Genomic DNA, 15,508 nt, shown 5'->3' on the forward strand with positions numbered 1-15,508 from the left:
ACAAATTACGAGGCCAGACACCGCTACCGCAGTGCAGACACCTACGCAGCGGAGGATGCTGTGCCTGTGCTTTCTCCAGGAACAGCATGTCCAGGACGTTTCCGTTTGGCAGGAGGCACACAAGGATATAGGACTGCCAGAGTGTGGCCGCTTCCCGACGGCATTGGCCTAATATTTCAGGAAGCACATGGAGATTGGCAGTCGTGGCTAGGAGCCTGTCTTCGAAACACAGACTCCTTGCATGACCCCAGCAATGTGGTGTGCCATGGCAGTGCTACCAGGGCGACTTCCCTGTGACCCAAAGCACCTGGAGCAGAGCCAGGCTGTTATGGGAGATGGCAAAGGAGCCAGAGAGGCCCTAAGTATGGCTTTCTGTCCTGCACCCGCTCCCTGGCAAACCACAGGAGTGGGATGCGAAGGTTTGCTTGGTGCAGGCAAGCAGTGTGGGTGGGTGTTTTGGGAAGATGGGTTGCAGCCCTGCAGAGAAGCCTCAGGTGCGGGAGCTCACTGCAAACTGCTTCGGGATGCCCAAGTTCCCCCTTGGCCCCCGCCTTCCCCCGGGACAGGGCCCGCCCTATCCCACGGAGGCAGCCTGAGCACCGGGCCCACGTCCCGCCGCCACCCCGGGGGTGGGCTGCGGGGAGCCCCCGCCGCAGGTGGGAAGCGCCGCCCGGGGCGGCCCCGGTCCCGCCCCGCCGCCCGCTCAGCCCCCCGGGGGCCCGTCCCGCAGCAGAGGGAGGGGAGGCAGGACCGGGGGGGGGAGGCAGGACCGGGGCGGGGGGAGGCAGGACCGGGGCGGGAGGCAGGATCGAGGGGGAGGCAGGACCAGGGCGGGAGGCAGGATCGGGGGGGAGGCAGGACCGGGGCGGGAGCCCGGCCCGGCCCCGCCCGCCCGCGCCCGCCGCGCCGCACCTGAGCGAGCAGCGGCGGCTCCGCGCCGGCCCCGGCCCCGGCCCCCTCCGCCGCCCGCCTCCGCCGCCCGCCCATGGCTCTGCCGCTGCTGCTCTGCCTGGCCGCGCTGGGTGCCGGCTGCCGGGCGGGGTACCCCCCCGGCGGCACGGCCGGGCCCTCCGCCGAGCCGCTGCAGGACGAGGCGGACAACCAGGAGAACATCCTCTCCCAGGTACCTGCCGGGGAGCGCGGGGACGCGGGGCACCTCGGGGGTGCGGGGCACTTGGAGGGGTGCCGGGTACCCGCGCCGTAGAGCTGGGCTGTGCCCGGGGGATGCTGCGCACACTCAAGGTGGTGCTGGGCGCTGCTGAGGACCTCCTGGGTGATGCTGGAGGTGGGTGCTCGGCGGTGCTGGGCGATGCTGTGCACCCGCCTGGTGCTCGCCGGTGGTGCTGGGTGGGTGCAGCTGCAGGGGGTTTTGTTGCCCGGGGTACAGTGGAGCCCACCGGGGAGCAAGTCACAGCCTCCATCCTGTCGTTTCCCTGGGGGGACTCAGAAAACGGGGAGCTCCTTGGGAGGACCGTTGGTGGAGCCTCTTTGTGTGCAGAGGGGAGGGATCCGGGATCCAGGCTGTTTCCCTGCCAGTGGGATGCGGTGGAGGTTTCTGTTAGATTTGGCTGATCAGACTGTGTGCTATTATCTACCCTCGGAAATGGCTAACGTGGAGACTATTGGAAACATACCGTCGAAGTTATTTTTGTGCTTGGGCTCTCAGAAGCGCTGTCTGCAAATCTCCGTAAGGAAATTCCTGACATTGTATGGGGCTAATCAGAAATACTGCTTCACCACCAGGTTACGCTGCTCATAGGGTGGCTTTCAGTCGCCCTCCCAGTGCGCTCTTACCCTGTTTGCCCACGTAAAGAAATACTGCTCAGGGCAGCAGGTGACTTACTGGGTCTACTGGACACGGAGCGTTAAAAGACACTGGGGTGGAGTTCGTATCTAAAATTCTCATATTTAAAATTCAAAGCGGCTGGGTCTGTTTTACACAAATAGAATAAAAAAATACCCTGTTGGAAGAAGCCAGTTTTTATTCCCCATATAGGTAGGGATCAGAAAGCTGCACTCTCTAGAAAACTTCTTGGTCAGCAGATTTTGGAAGAGCCAGCCAGTTTCCTCGAGGTTCAGGGCATCCAAAGTGTCCTTGATTGGACCTCGAGGCCCGAGGTGTCCTTGTCCCTTGCTGGGCAAGCAGAGGACGAGATGTTTGCTGACTGCTGGTGACCTGTGCCCAGCTGTTAGGTGACTACGACAAGGTGAAGGCGGTGTCCGAAGGCTCCGACTGTCGGTGCAAATGCCTGGTTAGACCCCTGGGCCGTGGTGCCTGCCAAAGGATTAACGAAGGTGCGTTCAAAGCGGAGGACTTTTACACGGTGGAAACCATCACGTCAGGACCCAGCTGCAAGTGTGCGTGTGTGGCCCCCCCCTCGGCACTCAACCCTTGTGAGGGGGACTTCAGGCTGAAGAAGCTGCGGGAGGCAGAGAGCAGCGACCTGAAGGTAGGAGAGCAGCTTGAATTCGGGGCTCTTTTGGGAGGGGGAACATCTGCCGAAGCCTTTTCTTTTGGAGCTTTTTCTAAAAAACCTTTTTCCTAAACTGTTTCTCTAAAACACCTCCTAGCTACTCTTATATCTGTGTGTTTGATATAAAAACCAAGCTCAGCTGAAAGGATTGATTCAAGCAGCTGCAGGCGATGACTCAGGGAGCAGCATGCTGCCCGAGCTCTCCCGTGCTGCCTGGGCTCCGCCGTGGCTGCCTGCGCTGGAAGCCCAGGAGGGACGGGGCTGTTCTCTGCCCTTTGTCCAGTGCTTGGTGTCCCTGAGGGGCATGGGGATGGCTCCACTCCACAGCTGCCAAGTCTTGTTCCCGTCAGAGAGAGGGGCTTCTGAGGATCCATGCAAAAAGCTTGTTTGGCTTCCATGGGCCAAAAGCTGCTGATGCATCAGCATGAGGGTGTGTTGCACAGCTGGCTGATAGCAGAATGGGTTTTCTTGTTTTTAATGCCGACACTTCTATACCATTCAGTATTTTATCCCTTTAGTAGCACGAACTTCTTTTGCTACGTGAGAGTGTTTGTTCAAAGTACTCGTGACTTTTCTGGGATGCTTACTTTCACTGGGTTAGCAGCTGCTGTCAGACCCTACCGACTGCTCCAGCTTGTTACCTGCACAGGGCAACAGGAATTCTCCCCAAAGGGCCTCTGGCTTGGTCCAGCCCTGAGGAGTCCCCAGAGCAGAAGGTTGGTGCTGGTGGCACTTGTGGGGGTGATGATGGGACGTACTCTGTGGCAGTGCCGCTAGTCCCAGCTCAGGTGGGAAGGTGGGCAGTGTGCAAGGTGCTGCGAGGCAGCCTGCACCGTGGCCACCACGATGGGTTTGCTCTAATTAATTTGGAGCTTGAGGATGTGTTTGATCTTGTCCGGCTGCAGAGAGTTAGCAGCGTCTTGTCCAAGCTCCCCTGCGGCTAGGAAGGTAAACAGGCATGGACAGATAATCCACCGTTTCAGGGAAGGAGGAGTCCCAGTCTGGAGTCGTTTGGTGGTCCCTCACCTGCAGGAGAAGCCAAGATGTCCTACTTGGCCTTAGATGAGGAGCTGTGTGAGCTGTTAGAGGAGGGGACGGGCTCCGGGGTGGCAGAGCCACCCCTGCAGTCCCTTGCCCGGAGGCTGGCAGAGCTCCTCCACCAGCAGCTCGCACCTCTCTGCCCGTCCTCTCTGGAGCCAGTCAGCCTCCAGGAGCAGCGGAGCGGCGTGGCTGGCTGCGCCCCTGGCTCCAGCTGCCTCTTCCCACCAGGGAGCTGCTCACAGCCAGCTGTGGTGTGAAAGCTTGTCCTCTAGGAACTGGCCCAGGCTCCTCTGCTCATTTCGCAAGGATCTGTGGCCAAACCATTTCACAAGGTTTATCCAAATATACACACATGGGATTTTTTTTTGCTGCGAAAGTCAAACCCCAGGAGCTGTGAAAACAGGCTTGCTTTCTCGCCAAGCTCGGAGTCCCTCCTGGGGTCGGATGTGCTGGGAATGGCCACCTCTCATAGAAGCCGGTAGGCAGGGGAGGACACAGCTCCAGCTCTTATGTGACTCATGAGGAGCAGCTCCCACGCTCATCGGCGGGGGGGGCCGGGCCAGGCCATCCCATGACTCCTAACAGCCCTGGGGGTTCCACACTCCTTGCTGGTCTGAAGAGCATCATTCTTGCCTGGACCAGCAGTGAGACACATGTAGAGTCAGTGGTGCTCTATGTCTATTGAGTTTTACTGGGCTTTCTTATGCTCTGACTCAAAAGCCCTGAGTACTCCACGTGTGGGAGAGCCATGGAAGTTCCCCAAAACAAGAGCCCTCCCTTATGACGAGTGGGCTGGAAGATGTGTCCCCGAGGGAACGGCGAAGAAGGGAGTATATAAGTGTGGGCAGCAGGAACACACCGCTGAGGCACCCCACGCGGTGTCGAATGGCTGCCCTGGGTGTCCCAGCTGAAGGTTTCAGTCCCATCTGTGCCTTTAATAAGGTTCTGTGGGAACGTGTGGACCCTCAGAGAGCGGGAGCCAAAGCCCGCAGTGAGTGAAGGGAAGGAAGCGGAGTGAGTTGGTTTATGGTCCTTTGGGGAGGGTCAGCTCAGTGGTGGCAGGAGTAGCTGATGGTAAGATCTGTTTTTGCAGAATTTTTTCCTGCCTGTAGGCGCAGCGTGCGTCTGGGGCGCTCGGGTACCGAGTCTGTGTCCAGAAAGATTTGGAAGGTGGTTAAAAAAATCTGCAACCTTTGTGCATTGATGGAAATTATCCAGCCTGGAGGGAAAGCGCATGTCTCCAGTGGCTGTCTGGCAGGTTGTGTGCATTGTATTGGTCGTCTCCGTCCAGTTCTTGGTGGAAAGTGGATGCGTAGCCATAAAACAGTCCTTGTCTCTGAATGCTGCCATTTTATCTGGCCCAAAATATCTTTCCTTTGCTGTCGGCTCCGCAGGGAGACTGCAGAGGCTGGGGTGGAAACTCCGAGTGCTGCCAGCAGCACTGCCTGTGCTTCTCCCATGTTTATGGAGCTCTGTTGACCAGTTTGTAGCTGCTGGGAGAAAAATGTCACCACCTCCTAGTGATTCCCATGCACTGGAAACACTTCTCAGCTGTAGGGTCTGCAGTACTGCGCTGGACATGTGGGGACACATGGGACTGGAGGGAGCAGGCGCGTGTGGGAGCGGAGGCAGGGGATGGCCTGGGAGCTCTCCCCACAAGTCCGTGCCTGGCTCGGCACTGTCCTCTGCACAGTGAGCAGCAGGAACAGTATGAAATGCAGAACGAGGGTATTGCTGTGTGGACCCCCAGGATCGATGAGCAGGGGCTGGTGCTGGGTGGGAGGCGGGGACACAACCCTTCCTGCTGCAGGAAGGAGGTGAATTAAATACAGGGCATCTCTGAAACGGGTGACTGAAGGAGAAGGCAGCATCCCTCTGATAAAGTTGTTCTCCAGGGAAGCAAACTGTTAGAGGGCTGGCACTGAATGTCAGTTGCTTTGCTCTTGCAGTTGTGAACATCTTAAAATATTTTAACAAGTTTCTTCTTGTTCCAGGAAAAACAGCGCAGGATGGCACGAACTCAGAGTCTGATGTCAAACTCACTTTTATTTGAGCTGCCGTTTGCTTGTTGCCTATGTCGCTGCCAGTCACGTCACTGGTGGGGTCGCTAAGCCTTTGGCCTTGTGAGAGAGTTTGCCTAGAGCTGGCAAGGAGGGCAGCGCTCCTCCTTGCACTGCTTGCTAATCCCCAGCATCCAAAACATCTCCTGAACCCCTGAAGCTCTATGTGCTGTGATCCCGACTGCAGCACCAATGTGACAGGGCTGTGTAAGGAAGAACTCGAGTTTTAATGAACTTCTTGTGCTCAGATGCGTGCATCACCCTTGACTCTTCGGCGGTAGACACCATGCAGGGTACTTCATAGCAAGTGCCTCTGATGTTGTGCTCCCTTTGCCTTGCAGCTGTCCTCCATCGTTGAGATGCTGGAAAATGCCTTTTATGGCTTGGACCTTCTGAAGCTGCACTCGGTCACAACCAAGCTGGTGGGTCGAGTGGAAAAGCTCGAGGAGGTAAGATGAGTCTTGCTCTGCTTCAAGCTTGTTGCCTTCAGTGGGACTTGCCTCAAATCAAGTAATCGGTACCTTTGGTGCATTCAGGGCCTCGTTCCTTTTGGAAGAAATGTTAATTAACTATTTGACTGAAACTAAGCTAGACCAAACCAGACCAGATTAGACTCCTCAGACTAGATCTCCGCTGTTCCTCGCAGATGCCCAGGGTATCACTATCCCATCAGCCTCCCCTGACCCTCTCCACCCGCCCCTTGTGGCCCAAACTGGGTGAGGGATCCCAGCTGTGGCCTCACCAGAACCAGCATCTCCTTGGGGTCCAAAGGACCTGCTGTTCACTTTTTCCGCTTCTCAATTTTGTGTCCGTGCTGGCATGATAGTTGCTCTCAACCAGGTGCTCTTGTGCTGTTTGATGTGGGGGTGAGTGGTTGAGGGCTGGTGCGGGGACACGCTCACCGGGACAGCTGGTAGCCAAGGAGGTCAATTTCCTTAAGAACCAAGTTACATCTTGGCCTGTGTTTAAAAAGAGCTGAACCCTCAGCACGGCTAAAAGGACAGATAAAGTACCTTCCATTTTTTTAAAGCAGACTTCCAGTGAAATCATTTTCACTTCCATACGGTTTAATGTTTCTTTGGCTAGTACAATGTAGGGCTTGCAGTTTGTTGAGCTGCGCTCAGCTATGTAGCAACAGGTTGCCAGATTAAATACTGGAGTTTTCTCCCGTGGTCCATATCTAGGACAGTAATTCCACATTCTTGTCGGAGCAGAGCAGTCCCGTTCGTCTGCAGCCAGGAGCTGAGAGGCGATGATTTATAAAGCCAAAATTCCACTTGCAAAGTGTTTCGGGAAGGCACGGCGTGCTCCATCCTGGGGTCAGGAAGGAGACAGCCGAGAGGAGCGTGCTTGCCGGGCGGGGCTCTGGGTTTCTAAGCACGGTGATAGACCCAAAAGGGGGAAAAGGGGTTTTGAGGTCTAAAAATAACAAAGAATCTATGTTTTTGTTTGTAATCCCACCTTCTTCCTGTGGTTTAGTGTATTCTCCAGTTGTTACTTGGATTTGGTGTTGAGTCTTTGCTAATTAGGGAAGAGGAGTGAGGGAAGTGGGAGCTGTGCTGCCAGCCCTGTGCCATGCGTTCCCTTTGGGGACCTTCGCCACCACGGCGCCGGTAGCCACGTGTCTGGTGGAGGGGTGAGCCCTGTCCCATGGCACGGGGAGGTGGGCTTGCCTGGAGCAGGGAATGCTGCAGAGAACACAAAGGGCCCCATCGGGACAGATCGATGATCTATTGCTATTTGACATCCACAGTTAGCTGGATTAGGGATGATGGAGGGGACAACCCTTTTTTGTATCATTTACGGATCTATGTTCCATGAATTTCTCTCACTCTGAAACTACCTAACTGAAAACAGCGCTGTTAGACGTCGTCACCCTTAAACAGATCAGGCCAGAGTGACACAGCCCATCAGGTCAGTGGGGAGTGCACTCCTCACTTTGAATCCTCAAAGACCTTGCTGAAGGTTGAGTTGGAGGCTAAGGTAAGGTGAGCGTTAGGAGTTTGAGTATTGACAAATGACATAGGTGATTACTGCATGCTCCTCTTCGGTACAAAAGTGGCCCTGTCTACCAGGCTGTTCCTGCACAGGGGGTTCAGCACGAGCAGTGCTGGTGGCACTTGTCTGTCTGGGGTGATGGCAGCGTGGCTGCTCTGCTCAGAGCCCATCGCAGTGAGGCGGACAGGCAGAAGCAGTCTGGTCTGGCTGAAGTAGTCTGGTCAGAGATGGAGCAGTGAAAGTGTAGGAGGGGTGCATTGAGGTGTTTAATTTCCCAGAAGTGGGGCTGCAGGATCATGTAACAAGCGGCTAAAGCTGCCTGCAGGCACTCAGACGGGATGGAGAAGGACAGGAGAGGTCTGGGTTCGATGGAGATTCCTCAGCGCTGCTGGAGCAGGGCAGAGCTGGTGCAGGCAGCAGGTGTGAAACGCTTTCTGCTGCTGGCTTAGCACATAAATTCCTGTTGAGAGGAGGAGGAGGATCATCACACCCTACTTTGGCCACAGGATCTGATACAATGGACAGCTGAGATGCAGAACAAGAGCCTGGCATGGCTTCAAAGCATCGGCCTCCCAGGCGGGTGTGATTTGGCAGCTGCTCCCCGGCAAAGCAGCTGAGCGGCCTCGAGCAGCATCCCGGGCCGGGCTTTGGTGGTGCCTCCCCACGCAGGGGGAGCAGATTTTATCCCTAAGCAGGTCGTAAGCCAAGCATTACACAGAAGAAGTGATAAGGGCATAAGGCTGTCGGGATCAGCTGTCCTCCCAAAAGGAGGAGGGTGTCAAAGCTGCTTCTGCTCCTGCAGTGCTCCTAGGAGAGCATCACGAGACCCCCCGTTCCTTTTCTTACTACATCAAAATACTCATTGAACAGTCCCTGTGTTATTGGACTCAGCCTTAAAACTGCGTGATAAAGCTGTGACTCGCGATTCCTGGGTAAAGGCTGGGAGTTCGGATACCCATGGAGGGGGTTGGGGGTTAACTGAGCTCAGGGTGGTATTTTTGCGGAGAGGAGAAGGTGTCGTGAGTTGTTTCCAGCACAATAAGGTATTTTACACAAATGGTGGTGGTCAAGGGAACGAACTCCCAGATGCTTGATCCACAGAGCTAGTGCCTTGAGAAGACAGTTTCTCTGCTTTGTCTTTAGCTTGCAGCTGTCACATCAGCTGGTGATTTTGAGGTCACAGATGGAGGTCATGGTGGGTTTTAGGAGAAATTAATGTCAGGACAGATTGAAAACGAAGGATCGAGGGAACCGCCCCCAGCATCTGTGCGAAAATGCTTTGATTGATGCACCTTCTATTCAAAGCAGTTGCCATTGAAGATGTAAAAGACCAAGGAGTGATGAGCAACAACCCCTTGGAGACAAGGTGTGCCCATGACTGGAGGACTGAGAAGGACACAGGAGTTTGCCTGCTCTGGGCTGTCTGATGAGCCGCAGCCAGCCCCAGCTCCCACCAGGTCCCAGGACAGCTCTTGGAGGGTCACTGCCTCTCTTCCTCTCCCCAGATTCTCCCTCCCTTCTGCAGGAGTGGATGGTGTCGGGGAGGAACAGTCCCTGACTGTGGGTGCTGTGAGACAGGACCGGGAGCAGAGCCCAGTGCTGTGCCCCAAAACCCTGCCGGGTGTGGCTGTGTCTGGAGTTTGTGGGCAGCTGGGAAAGCTCATGCTTCACTTGCTCCAAACCAGACAAGTGGGATGCCAACCTCGAGGAGATGCCTTGGGGGTCAGGCAAGCAGCGGCCAGCCAGGGTGAGACCCTGCTAGGAAAGTGGGGTTAATAAATGGGAGATGAACTCACTAGAGCAGGCAAAGGATGTGAGGCTGTGACTTAAGATGTTTTAGCTTGTCTTCTCTTTGTTTATGAGCTGGTGAGCATGGCTGAAGACGGGTGTTGAAGAACCTCAAGGCTGCTCTCCCAGTCCATGGGGCCCCATGGCAAAGAGCGGATCTGGGATGTGCACACCAGGGATGGGGTTTCTGGATCCCACTGGAGTCAGGGGCACCTTCTTAGCAGCTGAAGTGCACAGCTCCACAGAGAAGCCCAACTGCAAGCCCAGGACGGGAGCACAGAGCTCGCTGGCTCCTGGGCTGTGGTTTGGGGGCCATGGAGCATCCCTTGTCTTTTCGTGGGGTAAAGTCTTCTCTCTTGCTTTCTTAGGGCATGTCCAGGAACTTCACGCAGGAAGGCCATCGGGCCAGAGCCAACGTGGAGGAGGGTCCACAGGATCCCCACCGCAGGGACAGGGAGAACTGCTCCAGCCTCATCACCAACAGCCTTGCCGACATCGAGAGCTCGCTGCAGCGGGATGCCGAGGCTGCCTACATGCACACCGAGGTACGGCCGCCCCGGCGGGCTGCACAGCCCGAGGTTGCTGCCGCCCAAGCTGGCCCAGAGGGTGTCTCCTGGACGGTGGCCCCTGGCAGGCCACCGGCCTGGGGTTGTTTTCTTCTCAACTTGACTGACCCCGTTTCCGTGCCTTGGATCCATCCTGCTTCCCTCGGTACAGCTCAGCTGCCGCCAGGCCGTAGGAGGGAGCGGGAGCAGGAGCAGGAGCGGGCTGTTCCTGGGGCCTCCCCCCTTCCTGCGGGGCCCTTGGTTTTCGAGGTCAGCGGCGGCTGTGCTGCTTGGAAAGAGTGATGTCATTGTGGGGCCGGCTGGGAAGCGCTGGGAAACTCGGAGCCTTTGATTAGCAGGGCTTGGGGGCTCGGTGCAGGGACAGCCTGTCGCCCTCCCTCCCAGGCAGTTACCCCTCCCCAGGCAGCTCCCGTGCCTGGCGGGCTCCCGGCCGAGATGCGGGCACCCCACTGGCTCCGGTGCCCAGCCCCAGCCTGCGAGGGTCCCTGCGGGGTCTGCCTGGCGTGGGGACGTCCTCTGCCTGGGGCAGCGCTTTCTGTGCAGCCCCAGGGAGGGATGAGAGGGGTGTTTTGGGAAAAGGCCCACCCAGGGTGTCCTAAGCCCCTTGCTGCTTTGGTGGTACAATCTGGGGTGGTCTCACGCTGCTCTGGTCCATACTGGGTGGCTCCTGGAGCGTCCTGCCTTTGCCCCAGGATCCCCTCTGCAGGGGCGAAGGAGGTGTCTGGGGAAAGGGGAGTGGCCGCTGCATCGTTTCCAGCTCTGAACAGGGGTGCTCAGCTCCAGGGGGTGAGGAGAGCCCCCACATTGGTCCCGAGCAGCTGAGGGCAGGCGTGTGGGTCCTAAACAGGACCAGGCTCCGGGCTTGCAGGTCCTACACAGGAGCGGGCTCCCTGAGCCCCGATGGGGAGAAGGGTGGGCTCCCACACATGTGCCAGAGGTCAGCAGATGGGAAAACGTCCCTGACCACGACGTGCCAGGGTGCTCTGCTTGAGGCGGGGGGCCGTGCCCCATGGCAGAGGGTGTCAAGCAGCACTCCCAGCCCCTCTTCCCCTGCTCCCTGGGCCGCAACCCGAGCAGGGCTCCGCTGCCCACTGGAGAGGATCCAGTCCCGGCCAGGCAGGAGAGCCAAGCGCAGGGCTTTTATTACCCCGAGTGACCTCATTTCCCAACGTTCCCCTTTTCTTGCTGTTAATTGCAGCAGGGCTGCGACGGAGCCCTGGTCCCGTCTTCTCAGCCAAATGGGCACCGCTTCAACCTTCAGGCTGTTTTTCCGATTTCCTTTAATGAGATGAAGTCCTTCAGGCATGAGACGCGGCAGCTGGTGGCTGCCGCTGCGCGGGGTTCCCGGTCCCAGTCCGTGTCCCAGGGGGGTTCCCAGTCCTGCTTGGGAAGGTGCTGCCAGGCTTTCTGTGCTACCCAAGCTTGGTGCCCATGGCACGCTCTCTGTGCATCCGGCACTGGTCACTGGCGTGTAAGGTGTCCGGCGGGTGGGCATGAGCGGTCGCAGTGAGGGGTGTACCTGGCTAATGCTGCCCCAGGGTATCCTAGCTCTACCCGTGTGTCCTGCATCCCACAGCCTGTGCCTTAGTCCCTGGCCCTGGCTTTGCAGAGTGGCACCAGGGTCGGGCCACCACTGCAGTCTCCTGGAGCATTTTTCCCACAGTGGAAGGGATAGAGAGTGACCCATGAAAGGAGAGAGTCAGAGCGTCCTCCCCAGTGCTCGGCTGGCCACCCTGACCTGCCTCGTCCCCCAAAACACAGCTGCCTTGACCCATCCCGTAACAACTTCCCACGTCTCTTATAGGGCAAATACGAAGAAAGATTCCTGAAAGATGAAACGATCTCCCAGCAGATCAACTCCGTCGAGTCCCTCCCGGAGTTGCACCTCTCTCTGGAGGACAAGAAGCCCGAACAGCTCTTGCAGAGGAAGCTGCGTGTGAGGAGCCGACCTCCTTCCAAGCCCACCATCGTGCGAGGGGTCACCTACTACAAAGCCCAGTCCACCGAGTCAGAGAACGACATCGAGGAGCAGCGTGAGTTGTGTTTGCAGCCGTGTCTGGTGGGATGGCTGGCTGCCTCCTGTAGCGAAGCCAACGTCTGCCCCCAAGTCCTGCCTTGCGCCCTGGGAATGTTTGGGCAAAGCACATGGGGTCAGCACGGAGAGGAGGGCTGGGAGGTGGGAGGGAGTAGGACGACTGGTACCTCCCTGCTGGAAGCAGCAAGGGGGCATCCAGCCTTTGAGCCCTGTGCCGGGGCAGCAGTGCTGTCTGGTTATTTAATGGAAAATCCCTGGTAGCTATGGGAATGGGCCACTGCTGTAGTTTAAAACACCCGGCGTCAACGCTTTTCCAGAACGTATGTGCGAATTTATTATGTGCATTAGTCCTGCCGGCTGGGAGAGGCCGGGGCCAAGCCTCCAGGCCTGGCAGCGCTGGCAAACGGGCACGTGCCCTTTCTCCGCAAAGGCGACCGAGGTGCGAGGTCGGCCAGTGCAGCCATGCGTGGGCTCGTGAGATCCCTGAGATGAGGAGGAGCAAAAGGCACCAGTGGTGGCCAGGGAGCCAGTAGTCCCTGTGCCCTGGGTGAAGGCACCTGCTTTGATACCTGGATTTGGCGGGTGCTGTGGCTGTGTCCCTATCCTGCCCCATCTCTGGGAGCTGGCAGGACGGAACTGCTCTGTCACCTTCTGCTCTACCAGGCCCAAGGTGGTGGACGTGGCTGTGTCAGGGTCTTGCTGACCTGTCTCCTAATGTGGGCACTGACAGCCCCTGTGGTTCACACGGCCCTTCTCCAGCTGGAAATTGAGAGGGAAGCCAGGGGCTTTAGTACCAGAAAGCCTGGAGAAGTGGGTGCAGGAGGCAGAGTGGTGGGGCAGGTGGAGGGGCCGGAGGGGCTCTGCTCGCGCTTGCGGTGGGGCTGATGCCTGTGCCGGTGTTTGGCAGCGGATGAGCTGTTCAGCGGAGACAACACAGTGGACCTCCTGATCGAGGACCAGCTCCTGAGGCCCAGCAGCAGGGCGGGCGAGGGTGTGAGGAAGCCCTCCCCGGTGGGATGGCCACCCGCCCCCAGCAGCGACCCCACCACCCCACCAGCTGCCGACACTGCCGCAACGGCCACAGAGCCCCTGTCCCCTGCCATGGCCACGGGGCCCACGCTGGACCCCACCACTGTGAGCCAGCTGACCCCCACCCCAGACACCACTACTGCCCAGGTGGGGCTGACGGAAGAGGGGACTCCACAGCTATCGGCAACCTTGGCCAGCACACTGGTGGCCACAGCCACTGAGAGCCTGCCCACAGCCACCACCCCTGTCCCCAGCCCTGCTGTGGTCGTCACCACCGAGACCTCGAGGGACATGGGGATGAGCCCTGCCCTGGAGAGCAGCCCGGGAGCTTGGGGACAGGTGAGCACCCCCACAACGCCAGTCAGCCCCACCATTCCCGCTACCCCGAAGCAGGCGCTGGAGGAGGAGGACATCAGGAACATCATTGGTGAGTGCCTGCAGGTCCTGCACCGATCCAGCTGTGCTCCTAGGGGCTGGCTTGTGCCCACAGTGTGTGTTTGGTCATGGGTGGGACGTGCCATGGAGATGGCATCCGGACGGTGCTTTGCTGGGGCGCCAGGTTTACTTGCTTGTTAACTCTGGAACCTACTGTAGTCTCCTCCCAGTTTGAGGGGCTGGACAGAGCAGAAAGAGGCCTCCCTGGAGATAGACCTGAGACAGGCAGCAGCCTCAGCCTGGGGCAGGGACATGACTGAGGCTGTGGGAAGCTGTTTGCAGGATCTGGCCAGCGCTGCTGAGCCTCGTGAGGCAGCGGGGGTACCTGCTGGGGGGGCAGGGAGGGAGCTGGTGGCAGGAGGGTGATGCCCACAGACCCCTGACAGGAGCAGGGGAGATCGTGGCCGCCCTACCTTGGGCTTCACGAGCCTCTCTCTGCCCGTGCAGGACGCTGCAAAGACACGCTGTCCACCATCTCGGGGCCCACCACCCAGAACACCTATGGGCGCAATGAGGGGGCCTGGATGAAGGACCCCCTGGCCCAGGAGGAGCGGATCTATGTCACCAACTACTACTACGGGAACACGCTGGTGGAGTTCAGGAACCTCGACAACTTCAAGCAAGGTGAGCTTGTGCCATCCTCGATGCTGCACTGGCTGTCGCTTGGCTGGTCCAAGTAGTGCCCTCGTTCCTTGGGATGCTGCACCATGGCGGGATGCTCTGCCTGGGGACCCTCCCCTCTTGGGCACCAGGACCTGGTGGGTGGGGTTCAGAGCACGGAGCAGGTCAGGTGGCCCATGGTGGCTTTGGACTTGCTTGTCACCATGCCTGGCTGCAGCTGGCGGCTGGGAGGGAGTGCAGGCAGGGTGGGGGGCAAAGGGTGCTGGGAGGTGCCACGGTGGGTCTACCAACCCCAAAGTAAAAGAGAGGGTCTCACCAGCAAGGTGTCTGCCCCGCAGGGCGCTGGAGCAACTCCTACAAGCTCCCGTACAGCTGGATCGGGACCGGGCACGTTGTCTACAATGGCTCCTTCTACTACAACCGGGCCTTCACGCGCAACATCATCAAGTACGACCTGAAGCAGCGGTATGTGGCTGCCTGGGCCATGCTGCATGATGTGGCCTACGAGGAGTCCACCCCGTGGCGGTGGCGGGGCCACTCGGACGTGGACTTCGCTGTGGATGAGAACGGCCTGTGGTCATCTACCCAGCCATCAGCTATGAAGGCTTCAACCAGGAGGTGATTGTGCTGAGCAAGCTGAACGCAGCTGACCTCAGCACCCAGAAGGAGACCACGTGGCGGACGGGACTGCGGAAGAACTTTTACGGGAACTGCTTTGTCATCTGCGGGGTCCTGTACGCGGTTGACAGCTACAACAAGAGGAACGCCAACATCTCCTACGCCTTCGACACGCACACCAACACGCAGATCATCCCCCGACTGCTCTTCGAGAACGAGTACGCCTACACCACGCAGATAGACTATAACCCCAAGGACCGCCTGCTCTACGCCTGGGACAATGGGCACCAAGTCACCTACCACGTCATCTTTGCCTACTGAGACCCCCCCCCCAGCGGGGCACTGCGAGCCAGGGGCCACCAGCACCTTTTATTTTTATTTTTATTGTTATTATTGTTATTTTGTACAAATCAAAGAGTAAATGATGGGTTTTGTTTCAAGCTGTTTTTTTATGGCGGATTGTAGATCGATCCCCAAGCCAGAACCGCCCCTTCGTCTTTGCTGTAATCCTGCTTCTGCTTTTTCTTCCCACGGGAGGAGGTCCTCCTTCAGGAGGGCAAACCTGGCTCTCCTGCCTGCAGAGGAGGAGGTGGCCCAGACGTGGTCCTCCTGATGAGGTTTTTAGCTAAAGATGAGTGCAAAGCTGGCCTTTCCGCTGCAGGCACCAGGTCCTAGTGGGACGCTGATGTCTGCCTGTCCTGGTGGAGGGGGCGGACGTTCCCTGGCAATGTCCCATCTTTCAGGACCATCTTCCTAGCCGACGGCCAGCAGGCCCTGCGGAGATCCTGCTGTACAATGGGGCTGTGAGCACAGCCTGGTGCTGGCACTTATGCCGAGGACTGT

At 58.2% G+C, this 15,508-nt stretch overlaps 1 protein-coding gene across 1 annotated transcript; it reads left to right on the forward strand.

Moving 5' to 3' along the window:
• Positions 1-985: 985 nt before the first annotated feature.
• Positions 986-14,986, forward strand: OLFML2B (olfactomedin like 2B). Its single transcript, XM_086617708.1, is given in 9 exon segments — positions 986-1,123; positions 2,187-2,450; positions 5,917-6,024; positions 9,730-9,906; positions 11,732-11,969; positions 12,870-13,418; positions 13,874-14,050; positions 14,386-14,622; positions 14,625-14,986. Coding segments are annotated over 9 exon segments (2,250 nt in total).
• The last annotated feature ends 522 nt before the right edge of the window (positions 14,987-15,508 follow it).

This window comes from Tauraco erythrolophus, chromosome 10, assembly GCF_009769465.1.
Source record: "Tauraco erythrolophus isolate bTauEry1 chromosome 10, bTauEry1.pri, whole genome shotgun sequence".
Taxonomy (NCBI): Eukaryota; Metazoa; Chordata; class Aves; order Musophagiformes; family Musophagidae; genus Tauraco; species Tauraco erythrolophus.